This window comes from Periophthalmus magnuspinnatus, chromosome 20 (assembly GCF_009829125.3).
Source record: "Periophthalmus magnuspinnatus isolate fPerMag1 chromosome 20, fPerMag1.2.pri, whole genome shotgun sequence".
In the NCBI taxonomy this organism is placed as follows: domain Eukaryota; kingdom Metazoa; phylum Chordata; class Actinopteri; order Gobiiformes; family Gobiidae; genus Periophthalmus; species Periophthalmus magnuspinnatus.
Window position 1 is genome coordinate 25,878,275 of NC_047145.1, and position 27,037 is coordinate 25,905,311.

Below are 27,037 nucleotides of genomic sequence, written 5' to 3' on the forward strand. Positions count from 1 at the left end.
CAGTAAATGACTCAAACATGGATGATCTTAAACGTCAGGCAGGTTTTTGATGAGGGAACAATGTTATAACATGGTAGAAAGCTCCAAAAAGGGGATTTTGCAGAATACCTCCTCTTTAATGATGGATTATGAAACTTGGAGGCTACTTGTCCCCATGGAAATGTTATTGTCTTTTCTAGAATGTTTCACAGTATGGCATTATGACAAGGCCAAGTTACAGGTCAGATGTGTGGAGAGGTGACCCCACTCAGAGTTAAAATGCACTTTTTTCAAGATAGATAATGCCATACTGTGGAACATTCCAAGCACAGCAAGAGCATCTCCATGTAGACAAGCAGATGCCAGACCCCCACCAGGAATATGCAACTTTAATGTCTGTCTAATGTGAGAAAAGTCTCATTGTGAAGTATTCCCTTTGGCGATATTTGGTGACATTGTAAGGTTATGTAGTTAAAGGATTCTATGTGACTTTGTTCATGAGGGGTCCATCAAGAGTTTGTCTCCATGGAGATAGATATGTTTAATGCCATATTGTGGGACATTCTTGGCAAAACAATAACATCTTAAGAATCTAACGCTCTAAAACTTCTGATCTGGAGCACATGCCCGCTGCTCTTTACTTATTTTGTTCTCTGATGTATTTCTTTTGTCTCAAATGATGGTTTTTGCAGCGTAGCATCTGAATTTTAGCACAAATGAGAGAAAAAAAAATCCTGCATCATCCTTTGCTCCATCTGACCCTTTCCTCTGCATCCTCTGCTTCATCTGACCCTCTCCATCCTCTGCTCCATCTGACCCTCTCCTCTCCATCCTCTGCTCCATCTGACCCTCTCCTGTGCATTCTCTGCTCTTCCTCTCTTTCCCTCTGTCCTGGTTTAGCATCTGGACACTCTCCCTCCAAATTCACTCTTCTCTGTGGCACCTCGAGGACCCATCTCCATAATGATAATGTCCCCCGCAGCACCCATGGGCCCCTCTCACTCCGGCCTTTATTAGCGGTGCTGCGGTCTCCCACACACACTGAACGCCACATGGAGCTCAGCCTGGCATGAGCACGGTTAGTTTTGGTGCCATTTCTGCCTCCGTCTGCTCACCACAAAATGCCAATGATGGTTTAGAGGCCTCCATGTCTCTCCATTTGGGTTTATTACGCTCTGCACTTTATGATCTTCCCACCTCTGCCAGTCTATCTCTCGCCATTGTCTGGTTTCTTACTGAATTCAGCCAAAAGCACTTTTGTATAGTTCAAAGCAGAGACGGGTAGTACTCACTTACATTTACTTGAATCATCTTTTTAAATAAAACTGTAGTTTCCGTACCATCGTGATCATTTTACTTCTATTTGAGCAATATATAGCACAGTGTAACAGTACTCTTACTTGAGTAATATATAGCACAGTGTAACAGTACTCTTACTTGAGTAATATATAGCACAGAGTAACAGTACTCTTACTTGAGTAATATATAGCACAGTGTAACAGTACTCTTACTTGAGTAATATATAGCACAGAGTAACAGTACTCTTACTTGAGTAATATATAGCACAGTGTAACAGTACTCTTACTTGAGTAATATATAGCACAGTGTAACAGTACTCTTACTTGAGTAATATATAGCACAGTGTAACAGTACTCTTACTTGAGTAATATATAGCACAGTGTAACAGTACTCTTACTTAAGTAAAACGTCCGTTTACTCTCACTGAGTCAGTATCGAGTAAATTGGGTGAATGAAGTGTCTGGCCCAATGACACAATAGCAGATGAGAACATCTATTGTCTTCCACAGTATATTGTTAAAGTTACCTGTTTACTTGAAGACAATAAAGTGATTCAACCAGGCCAAGTGACAGGTCAGATCTGCGCAGAGGCGACCCCCTCACAGTAAGAATGTATAATTCTAGTGTGTTTTTGAGCAATTAAAACAGTTATAATTGAATACATGTTAATATACATGATACATGATAATATTGTGAAGCATTCCCAGCCAAAGTAATAACATATCAATGGAACCAAGTACAAAGTTACATAGGAGTGCTCCTTTTAGGGTTGTTAAAAGTATCATAAATCAGATATTAATCAATACTAAAACTATAGTAAAATAGATACTCATGGTTCATTGTTGTATTGATACTAAAAAGTCTCATTGACAGGACAGAAATGAACCTTTAGAATGATGTTGAGCTGAATCTTTCACAAGTTTAAGACACATAGACTAGTACACACCCATGGACCACTATGAACCTACTGCACACTGAGGGATTACACACATATAACACACATGGAATAGAACACAAAGTACCAACATTTAATGTGGAAAATCACATTCTGTTCTCCTTTAAAATATTTTAAATGTAAACTTGTAAACTTTAAAACTTAAAATTTAGTTTCAGTCTTTTAGTGCAGTTTTTATAGTTTCCTACCTCGTTGTCATGGTGACCTAGGCCCTGAACTTATGCCTCAAGTGTTCCTTTTTATGTAAGCATCTTTTCAGTCATGGCGCTTTAAAAGAGCATCTGGCGGCCATCTTTGTAAGGTCTCCTCCATCACCTTATGTGCTTTTCTGTGCTCGTGTGTATTCAATGTTCTGACCGCTTGTTTCGTCCTTGACTCGGATCTGAAAAGGTTTAAGCGTATTTCTCTGTCGCTGAATTAAAAAACACACTCCCGCAAGACTTATTCATTCGAAGGTTGTTTTATTTGGTGCTGATACTTGACAAAGAAGCAGAGTTTTTTAAAGGTGCAGTACTGGATGTATACCTTCTAAAAATGTGAAAAACAGTTTGCAGTGGTCCAAAGTTCTTCCTCACTTATCTTATGCATTCAGAGCATCATAATTATTCACTACCATGAGTTTATAAGCTCTTTTTACAACTTTCCGAGATCAAAGTGGAGTTTGGCGTCACAATAATGCTAACGACAACTAGCATGCTAACGCAAACTTCCTGATTATTGGAAAATAAGATGCTTTATAATTTGATGCAGACAGTACACAGCTGACTTATTCTGACCTGCTGCTCGTACAGTTCATCTGTACTGGGGCAAGACATATGCCATATGACATATCATCTGAGATCTGCCAAAACATCCTTATGAATGTTTTGGTTCAGGTTTAAGCAATGGCTGCACAATTTTCAACATTCCGATATTCAAATTGTCTGTACTTCTAATTAAAATTCCATATTTTTTCATGTTTTTGAGCAAAATGTATCTTACTCAGTACAGATATATTTTATTAGCAGTTCCTGATCTAATAAATCCACTGTGGCTGACTGCATCTAATTATAAAGTGTTTTATTGTCAGATAATCAGGAGGTGCACATTAGCATGGTGTAGCATGCTAGTTGCTGTTAGCTTCACCGTGATCACAAACTCTGCTCTGGTCTCTGAGAGTTGTGAAAAGTGCTTATAAACTCATTGTGGTAAATTATTAGGATGCTCTGAAGCATAAAGTAAGTGAGGAATAATTCTGGATCACTGTAAAGCGTTTAAAATGAACTAGATAAACTGAACTAGATTTAAGATAATCAAAATCAGCTACAGCACCTTTAATTGCACAGCCTTATTTCCAGCACTACATATGTTTTGCTTTGAATTTCTTGGTTGTCAAAGTCAAACTGTTGAATCATAGACTAACATGTCACTATATCAACCCCACATCATTCTCCATTGTCTCCCTTCTGGACTCAACTTGGACAGTCACTTTTATGTCTTTGTCCCATTGACCCGTGAACATGCCCGCCCCATAATACCCCCGTGGGACAGCTGGGCGGCCATGATGGGGACCTGATGGCGCTGCACTGTCTGACAAGCTCCACTGGTCCTCCACAAATTGGTCTCTAGCCCTGAGCTGCCAATCAATTCATCAAAGACAGAAGTGTGGCGGTTCGATCGATGGCGGGAGATAGCATGGTCGCTCGATGGTAGCATAAAGCAGGACAAAACAGAGCTCTGGTGTGTAGAGAGGAGAGGGGAGTCTGCTGGCATGAGGCGCAGGGGCAAACAAGGGATACTTTGCGGTGAAATCACTGGGGGGGGGTCTACATATATGTCTATGGCAGAATGTTCAGCAGTTTCCATGGTGGCACAATGTGCACATTAGCAAACACTGCCAAAAAGTTTATATATTTGAAAACTCAAGAAAAAATACAAAATGGATTTAAACAGCAAATTTTCTGAGTTTGATTTTACACAAAAAGGCGAGAGTGACTGAAAAACTGTTGGCTAATGCTAATGCTAGCTGGCTTGTGTGAGAGGAATTTGTTTAACAGCACAAATCAGCTCACCTGTTGTATTTCTTTTAAGTCAGGTCTTATGGTCAGATTGTGTAAAAAAAAAAAAGCTCAAATTAAAGTCTAATCTGAGTAACAGAGCTTCAGACAGAGCAGTGCTTTCAGTTAGTTTCACACTCCCAGTGAATGTTGATGACATCAGCTGCAATACAAGGTTAAATGGATATATGAAGGATGTATCAGAGGTAAGGCTGGACGATTTTGCCTAAAAATAAAATTGTTAAAATTGATTATTCCTTCAAAAATTGTTGACAGTTGTTTATTAGCACACATTAGCACATTTCACAACTTTCAGCGACGAGAGCTAGCATGCTAACACTCACTTTCTGATTATTGGACAATAAAACACTTTATAATTAGATGCAGACAGTACACAGCAGACCTATTTTGACCTCAAGAGCTGCTTATATAATACACGTGTACTGAGGCGAGACACATTTTGCCCAAAGACATGACAAACAAATGTGGTACAGGCTCTTTAATGGGGACAAGCAGGTAGTGTGTCCTCAACCAGAAAAGTTACACAGTGCATCTTTAAATATAAAGGTAGAATTAATTACCTGTATGTTGTTCTTTTTTTGTGATGTGTCCCTTGAGATTTGCACATAAAAACACGTAAAAACATTATAACAGCTTGAACAAAGAAACATTAAAACTATCAAAGCAAAGTGCAGCGTGCAAGTCGTGTTTGAGGTATGATTAAAAGTACACTCTCCTCCCACTCACCATATTTAGACTCCACTCGCTAATGTTTCAATTACAGCCATCACACACAAGACGTTTACAATAACAACAGCACTCTCCATGGCAACGCACCACGACAACTCACAGGGAGGGCATGCACACTCCACTCAGAGAGGAGTCAACCCACAATCTCCTGGTGTGAGGGAGGAGAAAGGATAACCACTCTGCCACAGTAACACAGCGCACCACACAGTGAACCGCTGCACACACGAGAGCCACAAAAGTTTAGTGTCAAAGTGGCAGACTTTAAACAAAGCAGTAAATTTAACTGTCCCAATGCTTTGCTAACCTACCTCTGTGATATTTTGGCAGTCTAAATGTGTTCATGAAAAGATAGTGTGACCACAAATGTGTACGGTCCCTTACACGGTCCGGCACACGGTCCGGCACACACACAGCCCCGCACACACACAGCCCCGCACACACACAGCCCCGCACACAGCCCTGCACACACACAGCCCCGCACACAGCCCTGCACACACACAGCCCCGCACACAGCCCTGCACACACACAGCCCCGCACACACACAGCCCCGCACACACACAGCCCCGCACACAGCCCTGCACACAGCCCTTCTCTGGGTCATGTTCCTCGTGCAGTGTGAGCAGGTCACTATAGAACTCTGGACATACACACTCCACTCACACCCTCCTGATTGAGTCCCTTGTTTGGGACCATCTTAGACCGGTTTAAATCCAGATCTGGTTTGACTCCTGGTGGGTGGCTAAGTGTATTCATTATTATGTCGATCCTAAATATGTCACACACAGCCGTGTGTGGATAAATCTCCTGACACAAGAGAAGAGTAAATCTGTCAGGAGGGAGCGTGCTGACTTGTTTTGCAGAATCCATGCTTCTAATTATTTGTTTTGGGAAGTTGCGACACTTCACCACGTCACCTCAAAATTGAGATTTGTGTGAGCGGCTTGGAACGTGTTTACTGTGACCATAAATCTAGATCATTGTGAATGTTTTCCAGATATCTGTCCATTTTATGTTTCTGCTCACAGTTATTGATGACTGTTGTTCATTTTTATGTATTGGCACTAGAATAAAAAAAAACAAAAACATAATCTACAAAAGACTTTGAACAATGACTTTTGAAAAAACAGTGCTTCAGTACCAGCTCCCTAGATGAATATTGACATTGTGTCCTTAACCCACCTCCCCTTTAGTGACTGGATGTGTGTGAATGGGTGAGTGATTCTTTGATGTAAAGAGCTTTGAAAGCCCATTAGCTGTAGAAAAGAGATTATTCAAATTAGCCATGTTTTAACGGACTTCTAATACCTTTTCCTTTTGTTTCTTTTACATTTTTATATTGTGTTTAAATGACAAATCCAAGTTTTTTTTGTGATCTTTATTTCCTTCCATGTTATTTCTAAACAGCTAAAATATTAAGTTGTATTCACTCAGGCCTGAAACTTCCTGATTTACACCTAACTCCTAAACGTGACCCCTTATATAAATAGTTACAAAGCAACTTCACGTGTCGGTAAAAATGACCCACTTCTCCTAACTCTTCTTCTTGTGTTGTGTTCACAGGACATGCGGGAAGTCTGGCTGCACTACCCCCCACACCCCCTACAGGTCAGAAGTGGTATCTTCTTTTATTCGTCTTTACTTTCTTCTGTAGGAGCCTCTCATTAAAACACTGCAGCCCAAAGTCTCCCAGTGCTTCACAGCGCTCAGCTTTTGAAGTGGTCTGCTCCATTACAGAGAGAACTAACATCAACTCCACTTTATAAGGCAAATGGCAGGCTTCTCAGGCACTTTCCATCCTTCACTAATTGGCAAACACTGTATAATAATAACTAAACCTTATTTGGCCTTAACAAACATGAACAAAGACTTCATTCATAATCAACTAACTGTTTATTAAGAAATACAATCTTCAAACTTCTTAATTAACTTCCTAACTCTTAAACTTAAAGTCCATGTGACAGGTTTTCATGTTTTTCTAGTTGTGGCTTGGTTAGGCGAGGTAGCAACTGTGGTAAGTGGCAGTTTGTTGGGAAAAGAGCCAAGAAGAAAAGTACAAAAGGAAGTAGCACTGAGTTCTAAAACAGAATACCTCTACTTATGTCGTTAGCATTACATCAAGTTGCGCACACACATTCATACACCCGTACACATACATCGGGGGCGAGGCGGGTGAAGTGTTTTGCCCAATGACACGACACAACAACGACATTGTGTATATGGGGAGCGGGATTCAAAGCGTTTGTTGGCGTGTTGTCGATATGGAGGCACATGTGTATGCACTCGGGGAGGACGGGTTTTCAGAGACTGTTGGTGGATGTTTTCTGTGCCTGATTGACTTTTATCTCCATGGCAACATCAAAGTAAGAAATGAAGAAAATGACTAAATCAATTAGTTTAGAAACGATAAACATGTTCTGGAAAGTTCTTATGAGCAATGGAATCTTCAAAACAGGCCGCACCGCCCCCTCTCTCTATCGCCCTTCTCTCCCTCTTCCTCTGTCCCCTCCCTCTCTCTACACTATCTCTTCCCCTCTTTCTGGCCCCCCGATCCTCCATCATTCTACCTCTCTCACTTTCATCTTTCTCTCATCTGTTTAAACTCCTCTGCTCACTTTCTTCTCTCTATCTTTCTCCCCCCATTTCTCACTTTCTCTTCCCCTCATTCCCTTTCTCATTTTCCTCTTCTCTTTCTCTTCCTCTTTCTTTCTTCCCCTCTCTCCTGATCCTCTCTATCTTTGTCTTTCTCCCCCTCCCTCCTCCCTCTTTCCTACTCTTTCTCTCAAATTCTCTCACCCTTTTTCTAACTTCTCTGCCACCTATCCTCTCTCTCTTCTCTCCTTTCTATCCATCTCTTTCTCTCCCTATTTCTTCCTCTTTCTTCACCTAATTCTCTCTCTCCCCTCTTTCCATTCCTTTTCCTCTCTTTCTCCCCCCCTTCTCTCCTTCTATTTCTCTCCCTCTTTCTTTCTCTTCTGTCCTTGCTCTCAACCTCCTCTCTCTGACTTTCTTTCTCCCTCCTCTCTCTTTCCTCCTCTTCCTCTCTTCTTCTCCTGTCCTCTTTCTAACTTTCCTGCCACCTCTCCTTCCTCTCTCCCTCCTTTCTCTCTCTCTCTTCCTATACCTCCCTTTCGCTTTCGCTCCCTCCTTCTCTGCCTTACTCTCTCTCTCCTCCATCTTTCTCCATCTCTTCCTTCCCCTCACCTCTCTCCCTCCTACATTTTGTGCTTCTACTCTCGTCTCTCTCTCTCCCTGTCCCTCCATCTCTATTTTTCTCCCTCCATCTCTGCCTTACTCTCTCTTCTCCATCTTTCTCCATCTCTCCCTTCCTCTCCTCTCACCTCTCTCTCCCTCCTCCGTCCCTCCCTTCCCCTCTCCTCTCTCCCTCTCCCTCCCTCTCTGCCTTATTCTCTCTTCTTCATCTTTCTCAGTCTCTTCCATCTCCTCTCCTCTCTCTCCCTCCTTGACCTCTCTTTCTCTCCTCTTCTCTTGCCCTCCTCGGTCTCTCCCTTCCCCTCTCGTCTCTCCCTCTCTCCTCTTCTCTCTCCCTCCTCTGTCTCTTCCTCTCTTCTCTCCCTGTCATGATGTCAGTTTTCCCTGTCCTCCCGTGCTCTCTCCCCCTCCCCTACCTGTGTGTCTGGAGCTGGGTGGAGTGCCTGACTCCTCCCGTGCACACCTGGGATGCATCAGCCTAATCACCACCACCTGCTGCTGAGTACAAGAAGGCTTGGCAGTCTACACTCGGTGCCAGACCGTCCGCGTGTAAAACGTGAATGTTTCTTGCTAAGCTTTGTTATATGGTACTTTCCGGCAAATGCTCATTTGGATTTATGCACCCTCCAGATTCCTGCCTCTACTCGCCCAGCTCCTGCCGCCACGTTCCAGTCCCGGTATCGCTTCCAGCTCGTCTTGTCTCCTGCTCGTCTCGTCTCCTGCTCGCCTCGTCTCCTGCTCGTCTCGTCTCCTGCTCGTCTCGTCTCCTGTCCGGTCCTGGTCTCTGGTTTGTCACCCGCTCCCCGCTCTGGTCTTCGTCTGCTCCGCCCGCCCTGGTACCGCACCTGCTTCTATCCCCGTCCTGGTCCTGTCCTGCCCGCCTCTACCTGCACCGCACCCGCCTGACCCGTCTCCCGCTCCCTGGTTCCTGTACCTGCTCTTGTGACCTGTTTAAAGACTGCATTTTCACCGTTGTAAATAAACACTGTTAAAACTGCTCTGGTCTGCATCCTTTGGTCCTATCCGCACCGTTACGACAGAACGGTCTGGCCACTATGGACCAAGCAGGCTCAGATCCGGACCAGACGCGCCGCCTCACGCACTCTCACCCCGAGGCGGTGCTGGGTCAGCATGAACACTCCATTCGAACTCTATTGGAGCTAAATCAGACATTGTCCCAGCAGGTGGCACAGCTTAACCACCAGGTGGCCGCGCTCCTCGTCACCCCGCCTGCTGCAGCCGGAGCGCCGCCACGCCTCCCGGAGCCGAGAGGCACGGATCCGGAGCCGTATGCTGGACAACCTCACCTCTGTCGCGGATTCCTGTTCCAGTGCGAGTTCATGTTCCAGCAATGCCCTTCTCGTTTCAGCTCGGGGGCCACCAAGATCCGATATATATGTGGATTACTCCGGGGCAGAGCTCTCCAGTGGGCAGAGGCGCGCCTAATGAAGACGTCTGTGGATAGCCTGGATTTTAATGAATTTGTGTCCACGTTTAAGCTGGTGTTTGACCACCCGCACTACCAGGACAATGCTGCCTCCCGGTTATTGACTCTCAGCCAGGGCTCCAGGACGGTAGCGGATTATTCCATTGAATTCTGGACACATGCGGCGGAGCTGGACTGGACGGACAGCGCGCTGCGGGCTGTGTTTGTGCGGGGCCTGAACGAGACTTTGAAAGATGAATTGGTTTCCCGGGACGAACCCCCCGACCTGCGGACCCTCATCTCCCTCACTCACCGTATAGACAACCGCCTACGGGCTCGTCGCCGAGAGAGACGCCGGTCACCGGTCCCGCCGGAGCCACGCGCTGCCCCGCCCCCGCCGGATGAGCCCATGCAACTCGACAGGACCCTTGTGTCGGCCGAGGAGCGTCAACGGAGGCGTCGTCTGGCCGGGGCTTGCCTCTACTGCGGTGAGCGCGGACATTATGTGGTCACTTGCCCAGTTCGGCCAAAAGGGGGGGCCCACCAGTAGCACTGGGAGTACTGGTGGGCGAGCAACACATCCTGGACTCTTCTAATAGACTGCGGCTCAGCGCCACCCTGTGCGTTCGCACAGAGACCTTATGCGTTTCCGCCCTTATCGACTCCGGGGCTGAGAGGGACTTTATTGATGCCCAAGTCGCGGAGCAGCTCGGGGTCTACCTGGAGCCCCTCGAACGCCCCTTAAATGCCCAGGGGCTCAATGGACGTTTTCTGGGGCACATCACTCACATCACAGAACCTGTCACCGTGATTCTGTCCGGCAACCACCAAGAGAACCGTCAGTTTCATGTCCTGTCCTCCTCCGCTTCTCCTCTGGTCCTTGGTTACCCCTGGCTACGCGCCCACAACCCTGTTTTCGATTGGGCCAGGGGCGGAGTTTCGGGCTGGAGTCCCGATTGCCACGCCAAGTGCCTTCGGTCCGCCCTCCCTCCGGCCGGGAGGTCCGTTCCTGTCGCTGATCCGTCCCCAGACACCCCCAATCTGTCCTCGGTGCCTGCTGAATATCACGACCTGGGGGAGGTTTTTAGCAAGAGCAAGGCCCTCTCTTTACCGCCCCACCGCCCATATGACTGCGCCATTGACCTCCTGCCGGGTGCCCCACTACCATCTAGCAGGCTATATAACCTGTCTAAACCTGAACGCGAGTCAATGGAGGACTATATCCGTGGGTCCCTGGCTGCCGGAATCATCCGCCCGTCCACTTCACCCGTGGGAGCGGGGTTCTTCTTTGTGGCTAAGAAGGACAAATCCCTGCGGCCTTGCATTGATTACCGGGGTCTGAACAATATAACTGTAAAGAATAAATACCCGCTTCCCTTACTGGACTCGGCATTTACGCCCCTCCACGGTGCGACCATCTTCTCCAAGTTGGATTTGCGGAATGCGTACCACCTGGTGCGCATCAGGGAGGGAGACGAATGGAAGACGGCCTTCAAGACACCCCTGGGACATTTCGAATACTTGGTTATGCCCTTCGGTCTCACCAACGCCCCTGCCGTATTCCAAGCCCTCATCAACGATGTGCTCCGTGATTTCCTTAACCGATTCGTCTTTGTTTACTTGGATGACATCTTGATTTTCTCGCGGTCCCCCCAGGAGCATCATCAGCACGTTCGCCAGGTTCTCCAGCGCCTCCTCGAGAATAAACTGTTCGTGAAAGCTGAGAAATGCGAGTTTCACGCAGAGGAGGTCAGCTTTTTGGGCTTCATTGTGGGGCGGGGCCAAGTAAGAGCTGACCCTGAAAAGATCCAGGCTGTCACTGAGTGGCCCGTTCCTACCAGCCGGAGACAGCTCCAGAGATTTATCGGCTTTGCCAATTTTTATAGACGTTTCATCCGGGATTTTAGTAGGGTTATCTCGCCCTTAACTAAACTCACCTCTCCTGCTTTGCAGTTTGCCTGGTCTCCTGAGGCGCAGACAGCCTTCGAGAAGCTTAAGAGACTATTTACCTCCGCTCCCATCCTGCACCAGCCCGACCCTTCACGGCAATTCATCGTGGAGGTCGACGCCTCCGACTCGGGAGTGGGGGCCGTGCTTTCGCAGAGGTTCGACCCCCACAACCGCCTCTGTCCCTGCGCCTTCTTTTCCCGGCGATTGTCCTCGGCCGAGGTCAATTATGACGTGGGGGATCGGGAGCTCCTTGCCGTAAAGCTGGCCTTGGAGGAGTGGCGCCACTGGCTCGAAGGGGCGGAGCAACCATTCATCGTCTGGACCGACCATAAAAACTTGGAGTACATCCAGTCCGCCAGGCGCCTCAATCCCCGTCAAGCTCGTTGGTCCCTCTTCTTCAGCCGCTTCAACTTTCTCCTCACCTACCGCCCCGGATCTCGGAACGTCAAACCCGATGCCCTCTCCCGCCAGTTCGCCCTGGAGGATAGCCCGGTCACCGCAGAAACAATTATTCCCTCCTCGTGTGTGGTGGCCGCGGTCCATTGGGATATCGAGGACACCGTCCGAGAGGCCCAGACCAACGACCCCGACCCAGGTAACGGCCCTCCAGGTAAACTGTTTGTTCCCGATTCTGTCCGGTCTCAGGTGCTCCAGTGGGTCCATGCCTCCCGTTTCGCCTGCCATCCTGGTGCCGGTCGCTCTCTCTCCCTCCTCAGGAGACGCTTCTGGTGGCCCACGATGGACACAGACACCCGGGCTTATGTCGCCGCCTGCCAGGTATGTGCTCGGGCCAAGGCCTCCCACTCACCCCCTTCTGGTCTCTTGCATCCTCTCCCAGTTCCTCGTCGCCCTTGGTCCCACATCGCCTTGGACTTCGTGACGGGCCTTCCCCCTTCCCAGGGGAACACGGTGGTTCTCACCATTGTGGACCGCTTCTCCAAGGCCGCCCATTTCGTTGCCCTGCCTAAGCTCCCCACAGCCAAAGAAACTGCCGACCAGCTGACCAGTCATGTCTTCCGACTCCACGGCATCCCGGTGGACATCGTGTCCGACAGAGGGACCCAATTCACCTCTCAGGTATGGCGGTCTTTCTGCGACGGTTTGGGGGCCACGGTTAGCCTCACGTCCGGGTTCCATCCACAATCTAATGGGCAGACGGAGCGGGCCAACCAAGACCTGGAGTCGGCCCTACGGTGCACAGCCTCCGCCAACCCCGCGACCTGGAGTACTCACCTGCCCTGGATAGAGTATGCTCACAACTCCCTCGTGAGTTCCGCCACTGGTATGTCCCCCTTCGAGGCATCGCTGGGATATCAACCCCCTCTCTTTCCCACGGAGGAGAGGGACCTCGCCGTCCCGTCTGTTCAGCGCCATCTCCAGCGCTGTCGCCGGATCTGGAAGAAGGCCAGGGCGGCCCTTCTTCGGGCTGGAGCGCGCACTAAGGCGACGGCCGATCGCCACCGTGTCCCGGCGCCCGTATACCAACCTGGCCAGATGGTTTGGCTCTCCGCCAAGACGGTCCCGCTGAAGACGGACTCCCGTAAGCTGTCCCCCCGATTCCTGGGACCGTTTAAGATCATGAAGATCATAAATCCATCGGCGGTGCGCCTCCAGTTACCCCCGTCTCTCCGGATTCATCCGACCTTTCACGTCTCCCAGGTTAAACCAGTCCGGACCAGCGACCTGTGCCCTCCGGCCGATCCCCCACCGCCCGCCCGAGTCATTGACGGCCACCCGGCGTTCACCGTCCGCCGCCTGATTGACGTTCGTCGCCGTGGTAGGAGCCTCCAGTACCTCGTCGATTGGGAGGGTTACGGTCCGGAGGAGCGATCCTGGGTGCCCAGGGCACGCATTCTGGACCCCGACATGGTGAGAGACTTCCACCGCGCTCATCCTGGCGGGCCTGGGGGTCCACCAGGAGGTGGACCTTAGGGGGGGGGTACTGTCATGATGTCAGTTTTCCCTGTCCTCCCGTGCTCTCTCCCCCTCCCCTACCTGTGTGTCTGGAGCTGGGTGGAGTGCCTGACTCCTCCCGTGCACACCTGGGATGCATCAGCCTAATCACCACCACCTGCTGCTGAGTACAAGAAGGCTTGGCAGTCTACACTCGGTGCCAGACCGTCCGCGTGTAAAACGTGAATGTTTCTTGCTAAGCTTTGTTATATGGTACTTTCCGGCAAATGCTCATTTGGATTTATGCACCCTCCAGATTCCTGCCTCTACTCGCCCAGCTCCTGCCGCCACGTTCCAGTCCCGGTATCGCTTCCAGCTCGTCTTGTCTCCTGCTCGTCTCGTCTCCTGCTCGCCTCGTCTCCTGCTCGTCTCGTCTCCTGCTCGTCTCGTCTCCTGTCCGGTCCTGGTCTCTGGTTTGTCACCCGCTCCCCGCTCTGGTCTTCGTCTGCTCCGCCCGCCCTGGTACCGCACCTGCTTCTATCCCCGTCCTGGTCCTGTCCTGCCCGCCTCTACCTGCACCGCACCCGCCTGACCCGTCTCCCGCTCCCTGGTTCCTGTACCTGCTCTTGTGACCTGTTTAAAGACTGCATTTTCACCGTTGTAAATAAACACTGTTAAAACTGCTCTGGTCTGCATCCTTTGGTCCTATCCGCACCGTTACGACACTCCCTCCTCGGTCTCTCCCTCTCGTCTTTTGTCTCTCCCTCCTTTGTCTCTCTCCTCTTCTCTCTCCTTCCTCAGTCTCTCCCTCTTTCCTCTTCTCTCTCCCTTCTCAGTCTCTCCCTCCTCGGTCTCTCCCTCTCTCCCCTTCTCTCTCCCTGCTCAGTCTCTCTCCTTCCTCAGTCTCTCCCTCTGTCCTCTTCTCTTTCCCTGCTCAGTCTCTCCCTCTCTCCTCTTCTCTCTCCCTCCTCAGTCTCTCTCCTTCCTCAGTCTCTCCCTCTCTCCTCTTCTCTTCACCTCCTCGGTCTCGCTCTTCCTCCTCAGTCTCTCCCCCTCCTCAGTCTCTCCCTCCTTGGTCTCTTCCTCTCTCCTCTTCCCTCTCCCTGCTCAGTCTCTCCCTCTCTCCTCTTCTCTCTCCCTCCTTAGTCTCTCTTCTTCCTCAGTCCTTCCCTCTCTCCTCGGTCTGTTCATCCTCAGTCTATCTCTCGCTCCTCTTCTCTTCACCTCCTTGGTCTCGCCCTCTCTCCTCTTCTCTCTCCCTCTTCAGTCCCCCTCCCTCCTCAGTTTCTTCCTCCTCGGTCTCCCCCTCTCTCCTCTTCTCTCTCACTGCTCAGTCTCTCCCTCTCTCCTCTTCTCTCTCCCTCCTCGGTCTCTCCCTCCTCAGTCTCTCCCTCCTCGGTCTCTCCCTCCTCAGTCTCTCCCTCCTCGGTCTCTTCCTCCTCAGTCTCTCCCTCCTCAGTCTCTCCCTCCTCAGTCTCTCCCTGCTCAGTCTCTCCCTCTCTCCTCTTCTCTCTCCCTCCTTGGTCTCTCCCTTCTTGGCCTCTCCCTCCTCGTCTCTCTCCCTCCTCGGTCTCTCCCTCCTCAGTCTCTCCCTCCTCAGTCTCTCCCTGCTCAGTCTCTCCCTCTCTCTTCTCTCTCTCTACTCTTCTCTCTCCCTCCTCAGTCTCTCCCTCCTCGTCTCCCTCCCTGCTCAGTCTCTCCCTCTCTCCTCTCCTCTTCTCTCTCCATCTCCTCTCCATCTCTTCTCTCCCTGTTGTCCGTGACGTTCTCGTGTAGGACCAGCGTACATGTCAACAGTGTTTGTCTGAAATTAGGATTTGGTTTTCCAGATCAAAGATGGCCTAACAGGATTACACTGTTGGTTGGTACACAGGGCCCGGGGGTATCTCAGCCTTCTCCTTCTGATCTCTGCTCCTCTCAAAATGGCTGCTCTCATGTGGCCCCAAATACCAACATTTTATATTTATGTACAACTCATCTTCAATTCTTTTGTCTGTAGTCTCAGCTGGTTTCTACCCCACGCGTCTTTATAGTTCAGAGAAAATCTTAGTTTCTTTTTCTTTTCTTGTTTTCTTGCATTTGACTGGAAATAGGCCTTTAAAGAGGGAGTATTTCACTTTTGTGGGGTATAAACTGCGAACACATAACATATTTACGTCACCATGTTTCTTTTTATTGTTTTGAAAATGCTATATTGGCCAAAAACAACGTATTAACATTTTCACTTTCGTTGCATCTCCCCTCCCTTGCTCTTGGCGCTAAGTCACTCCCCCTTCAGAGCACTATCACAACACGATTATTTGCATCCCAGTAATCAAACTACTGCACATCACATCAGGTTTGTCAAGGTGCTGTGTATAGTTTTGTAACATGTTTTTGTATATGGAGATTATGGAGAATTGTCGTGTGGGAGGATGGGTGATGTAGGCTTGTGGGAGGAGCCTTGTACAGAATCTTACAGCTAGGGTTCTAATAGGGCATGGGGGAGATCGCTAAATTACTCAAATTTTTCTCTTTTTCCACAATAGCTTCAGAAAGTGGAGCCATTATTCAACCCCAAAGGCGTGATTGTTGTCAGTTGAAAAAGACTTGACGCCATAAGATTAATATGACAAGTTTGTAGTGAAGTATGTTTTATTATTATTATTATTATTATTATTATTATTATTATTATTATTATTATTATTATTATTGTGGTATCTGTATCAGAATGTCAAGTCTATTCCTTTGTATCAAAATCAAGTTTGAGATTTTGGTATTATGACACTACAACATATTTAATGTATTTGTAATTTCTCCAACAAACTTTTGAGCTAGCCGCTAACCATGCTAACGTCTTATTCAGCCTGTAGTGATGCATTTACATGTGTTCTGCCTGTTATTACTCTTCGCCTCTCTGTAAAATTAATGAACCCCTCCAGATATTTGCCTCAACGTCCCTTAACTTTTTATTTATTTATTTATTTACATATCTTCCTGAGCTGTTTGGGGTTGTCACTTTTGTTCCCGCCCTTTCCACACCAGACTAAACTCAGGTGAAGGATCGCTAATCGTTTCTGATTGGTCGACATTGGCGTTGCTAATTATGCATGTGCTAACCCTTGACACACACGCATATATTAACCACACGAGTGTTTCCGACCCGACAGGCCCGTCTCTCACACGTTTACTTCACTTTAGGCACTCCAATGCATCGTTAGCTTTGATCTGTGCAGAATAATTTGTGTAAGTGACGTTTGCAGACATGAGTCCTAACACTGGGCTGGTCCGCTTTGCTCCATGTAGAGTTTGACTTAAGAGTGTTTACTTATCTTGATAAATATGACATTTCACCCAAAAAGTAAAGGTGCACTATGTAACATTTCTGCTCGTGTCCACGGATAATTTTGCTGTGTCTGTAATGTTCCACTGTACAGCATTAAATTTAATTTATCCAGGTACAGGACTTCACATCGCCATGGAGACAGCAGATGATAGACTCTCCCCCAGAAAACTTATATGGTACATCTTTAAGTAAATAAGGCATTTATTGGCATCTAGGAGATGGAGATGTTATTGCTTTGATTGGAATATTCCAAACGATGGGAATAAACTAGTCCATCTCCATGGAGACAAGTTTGTGATATTATCAGACCAATTTACGCATCAGATCTGTAGCGAGGCAAAGTCACTTGCACTAACGATGCAAGTTTGTTCAAGTTGTTTCTTACCCTTTAAAACATATGTAAATTAATAAATGCAAGATGGAGAAAGCAAGAGCATCTCCTTGGAAACAAGCAGGTGGCATATCTCCCACCAGAAAAGTTATATGGTTGACCCTGAGAGGAGGGGGGGTATAATGATCACATGGTATGTTTGGATACGAATATCAGGGTAAACTGTTTATTTAGCATATTTCTGCTAAAATACCATAAGATCAATAGTGAAATCCCATTCACCTGTGCAGTCTCAGTTCTTCCTGTGGTCGTTGGTCAAGTCCACTCTCATTCAAGCCTCAGAAGACTCAGTTTGAACTGAAGCTTTGAAGCTCATTTCAAACGTATATTTCTATTTTTACCTCCTTTTTTATATCACGTGTTGATATTTCTCCGTTTCTTCCTCTCCTCCGTCCTCTTTCCTCCTTTCCTCTCTCTTCTCCTCCTCTCCTCTTTCCTTCTCTCCTCTTTCCTTCTCTCCTCTCCCCTCTCTCTGTCCTCTCTCCTTCTCTGTCTCGTTTATACCCTCTCCTGTTCTCTTCTCTCCTTCTTTTCCCTTTCTCCCTCCTATCCTCTCCTTACCTCTCCTTTTCTCTTCTCCTCCTGTCTCATCCCACCCTTCCCGTCCTCTGTTGTCCCCTCTTGTATTCTCTTTCCTCTCCCCCTCTCTCTCCTCTGTTTCTCTCCTCCTCCCCTCTCCTCTCTTGTTCCATTTGAATCCTGGCTGGCGGACATTTTCCCTGAAGTAGACCCGGACCTGTCAGATCCTATTAGTTGTGATGCATGACATTTAAACGCCTTTCCTTAATTAACCAAAGAGAAACATACGCACAAAAACATGAAAACTCTTCAGGAATGACGCATCTCTAAGCATGTGTTGTCGATAAAACCACGGCATTACAGACAGCACCCCAATTAAAATAGTTTGATAACGTTTCAGGAAGAGGGAGCCATTTCAGAATCAAATACTAGAGAGAAAAATGACAGTAATGTTAGAAAATAGTAGCAAACAGTGTTAAGGATAGACTCACAAGGTTAAAGGCACACTCTTCTGGATCACTTTTTTGAGGGAGGGTCTGTCACTTATCTGGATGAAGATGTTATTGCATTTTTATATAGCAATAACATTGCACCGCCAACCTGTGAATCAGTGGATCTGATCGCTCAACTAATGATGTTTATGTCGAGAGGGATTCAAACTGCCAACCTTCGGATCAGTGGACAAACACTCTACCAACTGAGCTACTGTCACCTATCATGCGTTTACTCATTACAAGTGAAAAAGTAAAAAAAAAAAACTTTAAAAAACATGCATTCCTACTGTGCGAGGGCTCGCCTCTGTACAGATCTGACCCATAACTTGGCATGGTAGAGTCTCCTGCTTGTCTGCGTGGAAATAGATTGTTACGGCGCTTGGCCTCCAGCTCCTCCTACAGTGTGTGTTGTCCCTGCTGTCTCTCTCCATATGCAAACTCTGAGGCCACAGACGTCTCCTGCCACTGGTGTGCTCCTCAAACTGGCCTCTGATGGACTCCAGGGCCCTGCGGTGATTGGAGCGATGATCCAGAGCCTGGCCAATCCTGGCTTTCCACATGTGACAGCACACCTAAAAAGGACCCGCCCCCTGACACTCCTTGCTGCTGGATTTCAGACAGAACCACATGCCACTTGTGATACTTTAAACTTAAAACCTTGTAAAATCTTGTAACTTTAAGTTACTTTTGAGACTGAGTAGTTTTGGTCTTTTGTGTTTTACCTTTAACCAGTTTTGAACTTGCTGAGCCTTCTTTCATTAATTTTTGTTGGCTGTGCAAGTGTATAGTTATGGTGACATCCTCATTTACCTCGCTATAAAAAGGGACACTTATTATTTACCTTTTTACATCCAGGGTCGTGTTACTTCCTTCTACCCCAGGAATGTAGGGTACAAGGAAGTAACATTGTAACATAGATATGTTTAATGCCATACTGTGGAATATATAACTGCAAGATTGATCACAATCAAACCGAAATCGCAAATTGGGTCAGCAAATCACAAATACTTTTTGAAGTACCATCATTTACTCCACAAATAACAAAACAGTTTGCCTTATTCTGCATCTGACACACAGGAAGGGCATCTGGCACACAGGAAGGGCATCTGGCACACAGGGAGGGCATCTGACACACAGGAAGGGCATCTGGCACACAGGGAGGGCATCTGACACACAGGAAGGGCATCTGGCACACAGGGGGGGTGTCTGACATAGGGACATTTCAGAACATGTTTGTAGAGGTCTAAACTACAGGGTTAGCAGCCTTTATGCAGACTAAGACCCCATGGAGACGCAGGGAGGGCAGATGCACATGTTTGTAGGGTCTAAACTACAGGTACAACAAGATTTTTCTATAAAAAACTGGATATTTTGTTCTTTGCAGAGAACATTTTATCATCTTAATAACTGCAGCCTTTGATAATTGCACCAACTCAATTCCTATGGACTTTTTAAACTATATTTAACTTATTTAAATATAAGACAGTAGAAGTGTGGTCTGATGTAAATAAAAGCACTGGAGCAGAGTAGGTGGCCACAGGGACGCTGCTGTTTGACTAAACCAATATTTCCTCCTTTAAAGTCCTGTTTGTGTTTCTGTGGAGCAGATGCTTGGTCTGGACTGCAGTCTTTTCACATAGAGACCAATTAGAAGCTTCCAGAGGCCTAATTAATCCATGGATATGTCTTGATTCCACAAACATGCATGCATACATCTCAGTCCTACTTTATAATGAGCAAAGAGCTGCACTCCAGTTTATACACAAACCTAGTCTGAGGCGTCCACCTCTGCACCCAGCAACCTCTTCATCTAATTCCATATATTATAACCAGGGCTATTGATACTTAGCAGGGACATCACGCTGGGTGTTTACTTCATGTATGTCTGTGGTGGAATGTTCAACAGTTACCTTGGTCACATGATGCACACATTAGCAAACAGTCTAATAAGTTTTATGGTCTAAGTCTTAAATTTCAGAAGGACTTGTTTAACTGCACAAAAGAGCTGTGCCTCTAGTTAGCATCACACCTGCAAAGAATGTTGATGACATCAGCTGCAAAGCACCAATAGTTTGGGTTTATAAGACATAGCATTTTAAAAAGTCTGTAATGTGAGTCTGTAGTAGTCAGATACAGATGCGTGGACCTGGTTTTTGGTTAATATCATTGTAATTACTGGGTCTATCCACATGAAACTAAAACTGACACAAAGTTCAGCGTCTTTTTCTGTCTGTGCTAAGGTGTATATATAGATGTATTTTTGACAAATACTGTGGTTCCTGGTTTATCATGGGTGTTACGTTCTAAAAATAACCAGAAATAGACTAAATTTGCGAAGTCGTCAGCTTTATTTTTTACAATTATTATATGTTTTGCAGCTGTAAAACCCCTCACCACACACTTTATACACTTTTCACAGACAGGCATTAACATTTTCTCACATTTCTCTCTTGTTTAAACACTCTCAAATTTCAAACCTACACTCTCAAATTTCTAGCCTTCGTATGTTATATCCTTCTTCCTCTATGATCACTTTAAATATGTTGTTCTCTGCTCCAGTGGTATCTGTAGAGGCACCTCTCCACGCAGAGAAACACTTAAGTCCAAAGTGTTCCTGAAATTTGTCGGTGCAGATCGTTTCATTGACATTGTGGGTTTTGTCGGGGAGAAAACTTGCAAACATACAGCACTTCAGAGTCACACTGCGATCCAACATTTTTGTAAATTTGTCTGAACACATTCTGTACTAGACAGGAGACACGGCACAGAGGAGACTGATGGACAATGGTCTACAGTCCCTTAGCCAATCAGGACGCAGAACACAATGCACCTTTATACACTGTTAAAAAAAGCACGCAAAATTGCACTAAAGAAATCCACAAAACAACAAGATCACGAAAGGTGAATCGTGATATATCGAGGGACAAGCAATAAAATGTAACATGGTGCTCGAAATAGGTTATGTGTTAGCAGTTAATACTCCATAGAAGTGTAATACTTTCTCTTTAATTAACTATTTGTTCATTATGAATTAAGCCCTTCCTCATGCTTTACTAAGGCTAATTAAGGTGTAGTTATTATAAAGTGGTACCATTATAACCGATTGGGCTAAAGTACTCTGGATAGACTTCACTGTGGAACTGAGTTGACCACTTAAACCATAACAGAAGAAGCTGTGACTTGAGATGTAATGAGTCATGCGTTTCCCCTGCTGCAGAGAGGAGAGTTTTACAGAGGAGTGACACAAGCCTGAGGACACACTTAGAACCGTAGAGTCACATCTAAGGAGACACGTTATTCCATCATTCTTAGTTAGCGCTCTTTTTGAAGGTGTCAAATATTTGGTAGCAGCCAAATCACAGCACTGCTCATGGCTCTTACATCTGGGTTTAAGATCACATACTTCATTATTAACAGCAGACAGCACACAGGTCTCGTTTTGTCACAAAGTGCTGCTTCTATAGTGAACTGGAGGAAAACGGTATTTACTAAAAATCTGGTATCACAGTTTTAATCTGTCCTCTGCATTTGGCCCATCCTCACTGCAGGGGCAATCTGCAGTACAGCAAAAATGAGAGAAAGAAAGGTCTTTCTATGTGGAGTTTGCATGTTCTCCTGTGTCTGTGTGGGTTTCCCCCATCAACCCAAAACATTCACAATAGGTCAAATCCTCCAGCTCAGAGGGAGAACATGCAAATTCCTCACATTATTCCTCACACTCCTGGCCCTGAAATTACACCTGTGGCCTTCTTTCTGTGACCGCAGAGCTCAGTAGGCCACGTTGAGCTACTTTTAATTGGGAAGGGCTGGTTTGTGTAGACAGAACTAAACTACAACTACTACAACAAATACTATTGCTTCTGACTGTAGATTGACTAGTGCATCATCCCCATTTTAAAACTAGAATAATGAAGTCCCTTTATTTTGTGACTGTTGCATGGGTTTCATCCCTCTTGTCCTTGTGTTTGTGCCTCCGCTTAGGTGCAGGAGCCTCAAACCGACAGACACCTGATCGACACATCTCCAGTGCTCCAGAAACTCACTAGTTTTGAGGAGTCGATCGGAGTCCTGTTCACCCACGTCAGGCTGCTGGCCCGGGCCTTCACTCTGAGGACTGTTGGATTCAACCATCTCACACTGTAAGTCAGTGAGATTTGTACTAACACTAAAATACACATGCACACGCTACACATCCCAGCAAAAAATGGTAGAGTCGTCACCCGAGGGAGAGCCCATGAATGGAAGAAAATTGGAACACCGTGAGGGTAAAACAAACCTTTGATTTGAATGTGGAAGAGCTCACCTGGCAAATCCAGGCTGGTATCTCTCTATATTTTTTATACAGACAGATATCAGTCTGGCCCCCTCTCAGTCATGTCTCGAGTCTGATCAAAGATGAGATGTGTGTTTTTTCAGTGACACATGTGAAACGAAGGAGCTCACTGGTCACTCATCATTTAGAACAAAGTCTCAATGCTCTCACCTCAGATTAGTTATTCGCTCATTAATTCTGCATAAATGGTGGTCACATTTTCATATAGTGTTTTTTTCGACCTTCAAGTCACTCAAAGCACTTTACATCAAGGAACCACTCACCCATTCACACACACATTCACACACATTCACAGACACTAGGGGTGAGGTGGGTTAAGTGCCATACTCAAGGACACAACAGAAGAATACATCTGTGGAGGCTGGAATCGCACCGTAAACCTGTGGGTCAGTGGATCTGACTGCTCAGCCAGTGATGTTTATATCGGCAATGTTTTTCAGTCCTCTGTGATATTTTTCCACTAGAACATATTGCAGATCTAAACTACAGGTTCAGCAGCTTTTACACAGAATAAGACCCGATGGAGACACAGGGACATTTTGTAGTAACACTGTTACTAAAAAAAAAAAAAAAAAGAAAACAACTGCTATGTGTGTGATATCCTAATTATTTTGATCTTTTATATTTGTTGATTGGATTGTTAAAAGCATTCCTTCTCCTTCATTATTGCACCACCCACATCTCTCTCCCTGATCCTGAATGTCACGTTCAAAGTCCCTGTTCCTGGTCTAGGTTTTGGTCTGGTTATAATCCTGGTCTTTCACAGCTCAAAGACTCAGGACCACAGGGACCTTCTCCATCTGTAGTCCAGACCTGAGCCGCTGTAACCCCACGGCCTCATGGGAAATCGGGCTCCCTCACCACATTGTCTGGGGCGCACTTTCATTCAGGCCACTCACATAACTCATTTTCTAGCGTCTATTGTCGAGCTTTAGTTCAGCTTCAGAAACATAAAAGCAATGTCAAACAGGCAACAATCCAATGCAACAGTCAAAATAGTTTAGAGAGAAGTGAAAATCAATGATTCACAATTATTTCATCATTAAAGATCTGGTAAAATATATATTGGAGCTTTCTATGTTGTTCCCTGCATCTTTAATCTGGATCATTTAGTTTCATCACCTGGAAATTTAACTGTTAAGACAGAAGTATACAGATATATATAGAGCAGTACTGTGATCATTACAAACACCTCATTCTGGTTAATACTTTGTTTCAGAGTTGCTCTAACTTATTGTGGTGTTATTGTGTGAGACCTTCTTGTTGTGTCGCAGGGTGCTACCCACTGTGCCACAGTTTAGAATGAGGTTATGCCAGAAAAGCTCTCAGTTCATTAGCGAATGCAGACATGTCAGCCCATATATCATAGAAGAATCTGAAAAGTGAAACAGTGTAGAACAGTTGACCGTCTGTCCAAAGGTGGAACACACAGAAATACAGATGAAAGGTTAAAGGAGAGGACAGGAGAGAACAGGAGAGGGAGGAGGAGAGGAGAGAGAACGGAAATAGACAGAGTGGAGACTTGAGCAGGAGAAACAAAGTGGAGGAAAGGTGCGGTGCTTTGGGGGTCTAGACCTGTTCTGACCTTTGACCTGTAGCTATATTGGTCAAACTGACCTAAAAGTGGAGAAGTGAAGTGACCTGTTTCTATGGAAGATTCTCAATGTACAGTTCACAAACATGAACCGTCTTGTGTCCCCAAATATAAGGTCAATCAAATATATATTTTACTGATAAAATTCTTGATGACAAAAACACTGGACATGATGGACAAGTTGCTTATTGTTATAATTTGGTGTTTTGGTTCAAGAAGATTATCCAATCAGAAAGCAGATTGAGCCTCACATGAGACTCTCATTTGTGATGCCAGTTTCAAAGCTGAAATCCAGTTGGTTTAAACCTAAAATGCCTTCCTCTGATCTGAATGCTCCTAAACCCCAGCACCTGCAGACAATTGTGAGTCAGTGGAAGTGCAACCTCTGCAGCTCAGTGAGTGAATCCTGGAGGTTCTGGCCTGTCTGTACGTTGAGAATGAGAAAAACGTGTATGTGTCCTCTATTCAAAAGCCCACAGAACACAGAGGAACACATACTCCTCAGACTCTCTGTGTTCAGCACATATGTGACTGAACACAGAGAGTCTGAGCAGTGTGTACCTCTGTGTGTTCAGTACACGTGTGACAGAAGGGGAAATGAACAGAGCAAATGCCAAAGCACATTTAAAAAGTTTAGCATAACTTCAAAGAGTGTTATTGATATGTAAATGAGTCATGTGCGTCTGTAATGAGGTGTGCTTTGCGTACAGAAGCTTGTTCCACAGTTTAGGATGAAAACTGTGGAAAACCTAAGCGTTTTATTTCATTTAAGAGGAGAGTCCTCAAATTTGACTCAAGTGTCTCTTGTTTGATCTCAGAGCAAGTTCAAAGTCCACATTCTTCATTAAGTGTAAATTGTCTGCATCAAATTTGTCCTCGTTTTGCATCAGAATTTAGATCTCTCTGACTCAAAATGAAAAAGTCAATAAATAGGCCTATTTTAAAACATGATCTAAACATATGGCACAGCAGCAGGGCTTCCATCAGACTCCAAAATGAATCTCGGACCCAAAATGTAGCTGGATGTTTACTGTGCTCACAATAGCCTCCATGTTAAGACACATCAGAAAAATGTCTGCTGAAAAGAAGGGAAAGAGCCTGACCCTGTGAACAAGTGCCAGATAATTATTAGCCTATTCATTTGACCAAAACATCCTAACAGATTTCTGAGAGTAGGTCTGTAATGGACCAAAAACAAAAAATATTATTGTAGCAGCAAAAAAATCAAACTGTTTTCAGCCCTGGTTATCTAGTGCCTAACTGTTCAAATAAGATCACAGAAATGGATGTTTCCAGTCCGTCCTAATTCAAATAGAGATGTGCATCTCAAGAATAAAGGGGAAAAACAGATCTGCTAACTCCACCCCTGCCTCTGTCTGCAGGTTAAGGCACTGGTTCAGTTGTGATTGTAGTACCTTTTTAAAACTGTAAGAGCGCAGGCAATTCCTTTAAGACAAAAAATAATCAACAAGTAACATAACAGACTTAAGCAGCCCTAATTATATACACCATTTTAAAACTAAATACTAAACCTCTTCCCATCTTTTTAACAATATTTGAGTGGTTTAACTTTGGCAGGAAAACAAAATGGACGCCTCTCCACTATGTCTCTCCTAAACTTTCAGTATTTCTCTTTCAAAATAAGAATCTTTGAAGGCGATAAAAGTGTCCCAGATCAGAGTTCAAAGTTCACACAAACCCAAACTCCGTTCTTTCCATTTTCTCTGCCCTATACTTGACCACAAGGCCCACACTGATGCATTGTGGGAAACACGGGTTGTAGTCTGGTATAACACTTGACACAGTAATGCATTCACCTATGGCACACTGCTACTCTGTCTATTTGCAGAGTGGTTATCCTTTCTCCTCCCTCTCACCAAGAGGTTGTGGGTTAGACTCCTGATCTCTGAGTGGAGTGTGCATGTTCTCCCCGTGTTACTGTGGCAGAGTGGTTACATTTGGAGACAAAGTTTGTCCGTTAAAGTATCGGCACAAATCAGTCTCTCTCTGCTCTAATCAAACTGCTTTCATCCCCGGTTATCCAGTACCTCACTATTCAAATAACATCATACCAGTCCATCTTCAAATAAAGAGATGTGTATGATAGGGAGGGCCTCTTTTTTGGGTTTTTTTTATCTCTTCCTTCCTTATCATCATTAGTGAGTGGTGTCGAACATGCTTTCTTGTGTCTTGTCTATTTCCCTTTCCCTCCGCCCCTCTCTCTCTCTCTTTCTCTTTCTCTTTCTCATCCCTGTGTTTTTTTATCTCTTTCATTGTCTTGGTGTTCTTCCTTCCTCATAATCATTAGTGAGTGCTGTTGAGCGTGCTTCCTTGTGTTCTGTCTATTTCTCTTTCTCTCTTTCTCATCCTTATGTTTTTTTTGTGTGTGTTTTTATTTCTTTTTCATTGTGTTGGTGTTCTTCCTTCCTCATAATCATTAGTGAGTGCTGTTGAGCGTGCTTCCTTGTGTTCTGTCTATTTCTCTTTCTCTCTTTCTCATCCTTATGTTTTTTTTGTGTGTGTTTTTATTTCTTTTTCATTGTGTTGGTGTTCTTCCTTCCTCATAATCATTAGTGAGTGCTGTTGAATGTGCTTGTTGAGTTTGGAGGGGGCAGAGGGCCGTTCAAAGGCCTAATCTCGCACACAGAGTTGTTCTTTGAGTGCAGATATTATTCCATTAAGAGAAAATGAAAGGGTTTGCTCTTTGTTTTTCTTATCGGCGCTGGGGCCATCGCTTAATAGGTTAATTCACTTTGACAACTCTTATTGAATTGGCTGTATCAATTTCACTTTTCACCTTTTCAGTTTCACTTCGATGGCTTCATGTTTTACTATTAAATCAGTGTTTTAAAGGTACAGTACATCACTTTTGTTTGGTGGCAT

At 45.6% G+C, this 27,037-nt stretch overlaps 1 protein-coding gene across 1 annotated transcript in view; it reads left to right on the forward strand.

Moving 5' to 3' along the window:
* drosha (drosha ribonuclease III) overlaps positions 1-27,037 on the forward strand; it is a 196,410-nt gene that overhangs the window by 131,841 nt on the left and 37,532 nt on the right. Inside the window, exons 24-25 of the mRNA XM_033985642.2 lie at positions 6,580-6,624; positions 22,209-22,366. Coding sequence (XP_033841533.1) covers positions 6,580-6,624; positions 22,209-22,366 — 203 coding nt within the window. The remainder of the gene's footprint in view (positions 1-6,579; positions 6,625-22,208; positions 22,367-27,037) is intronic.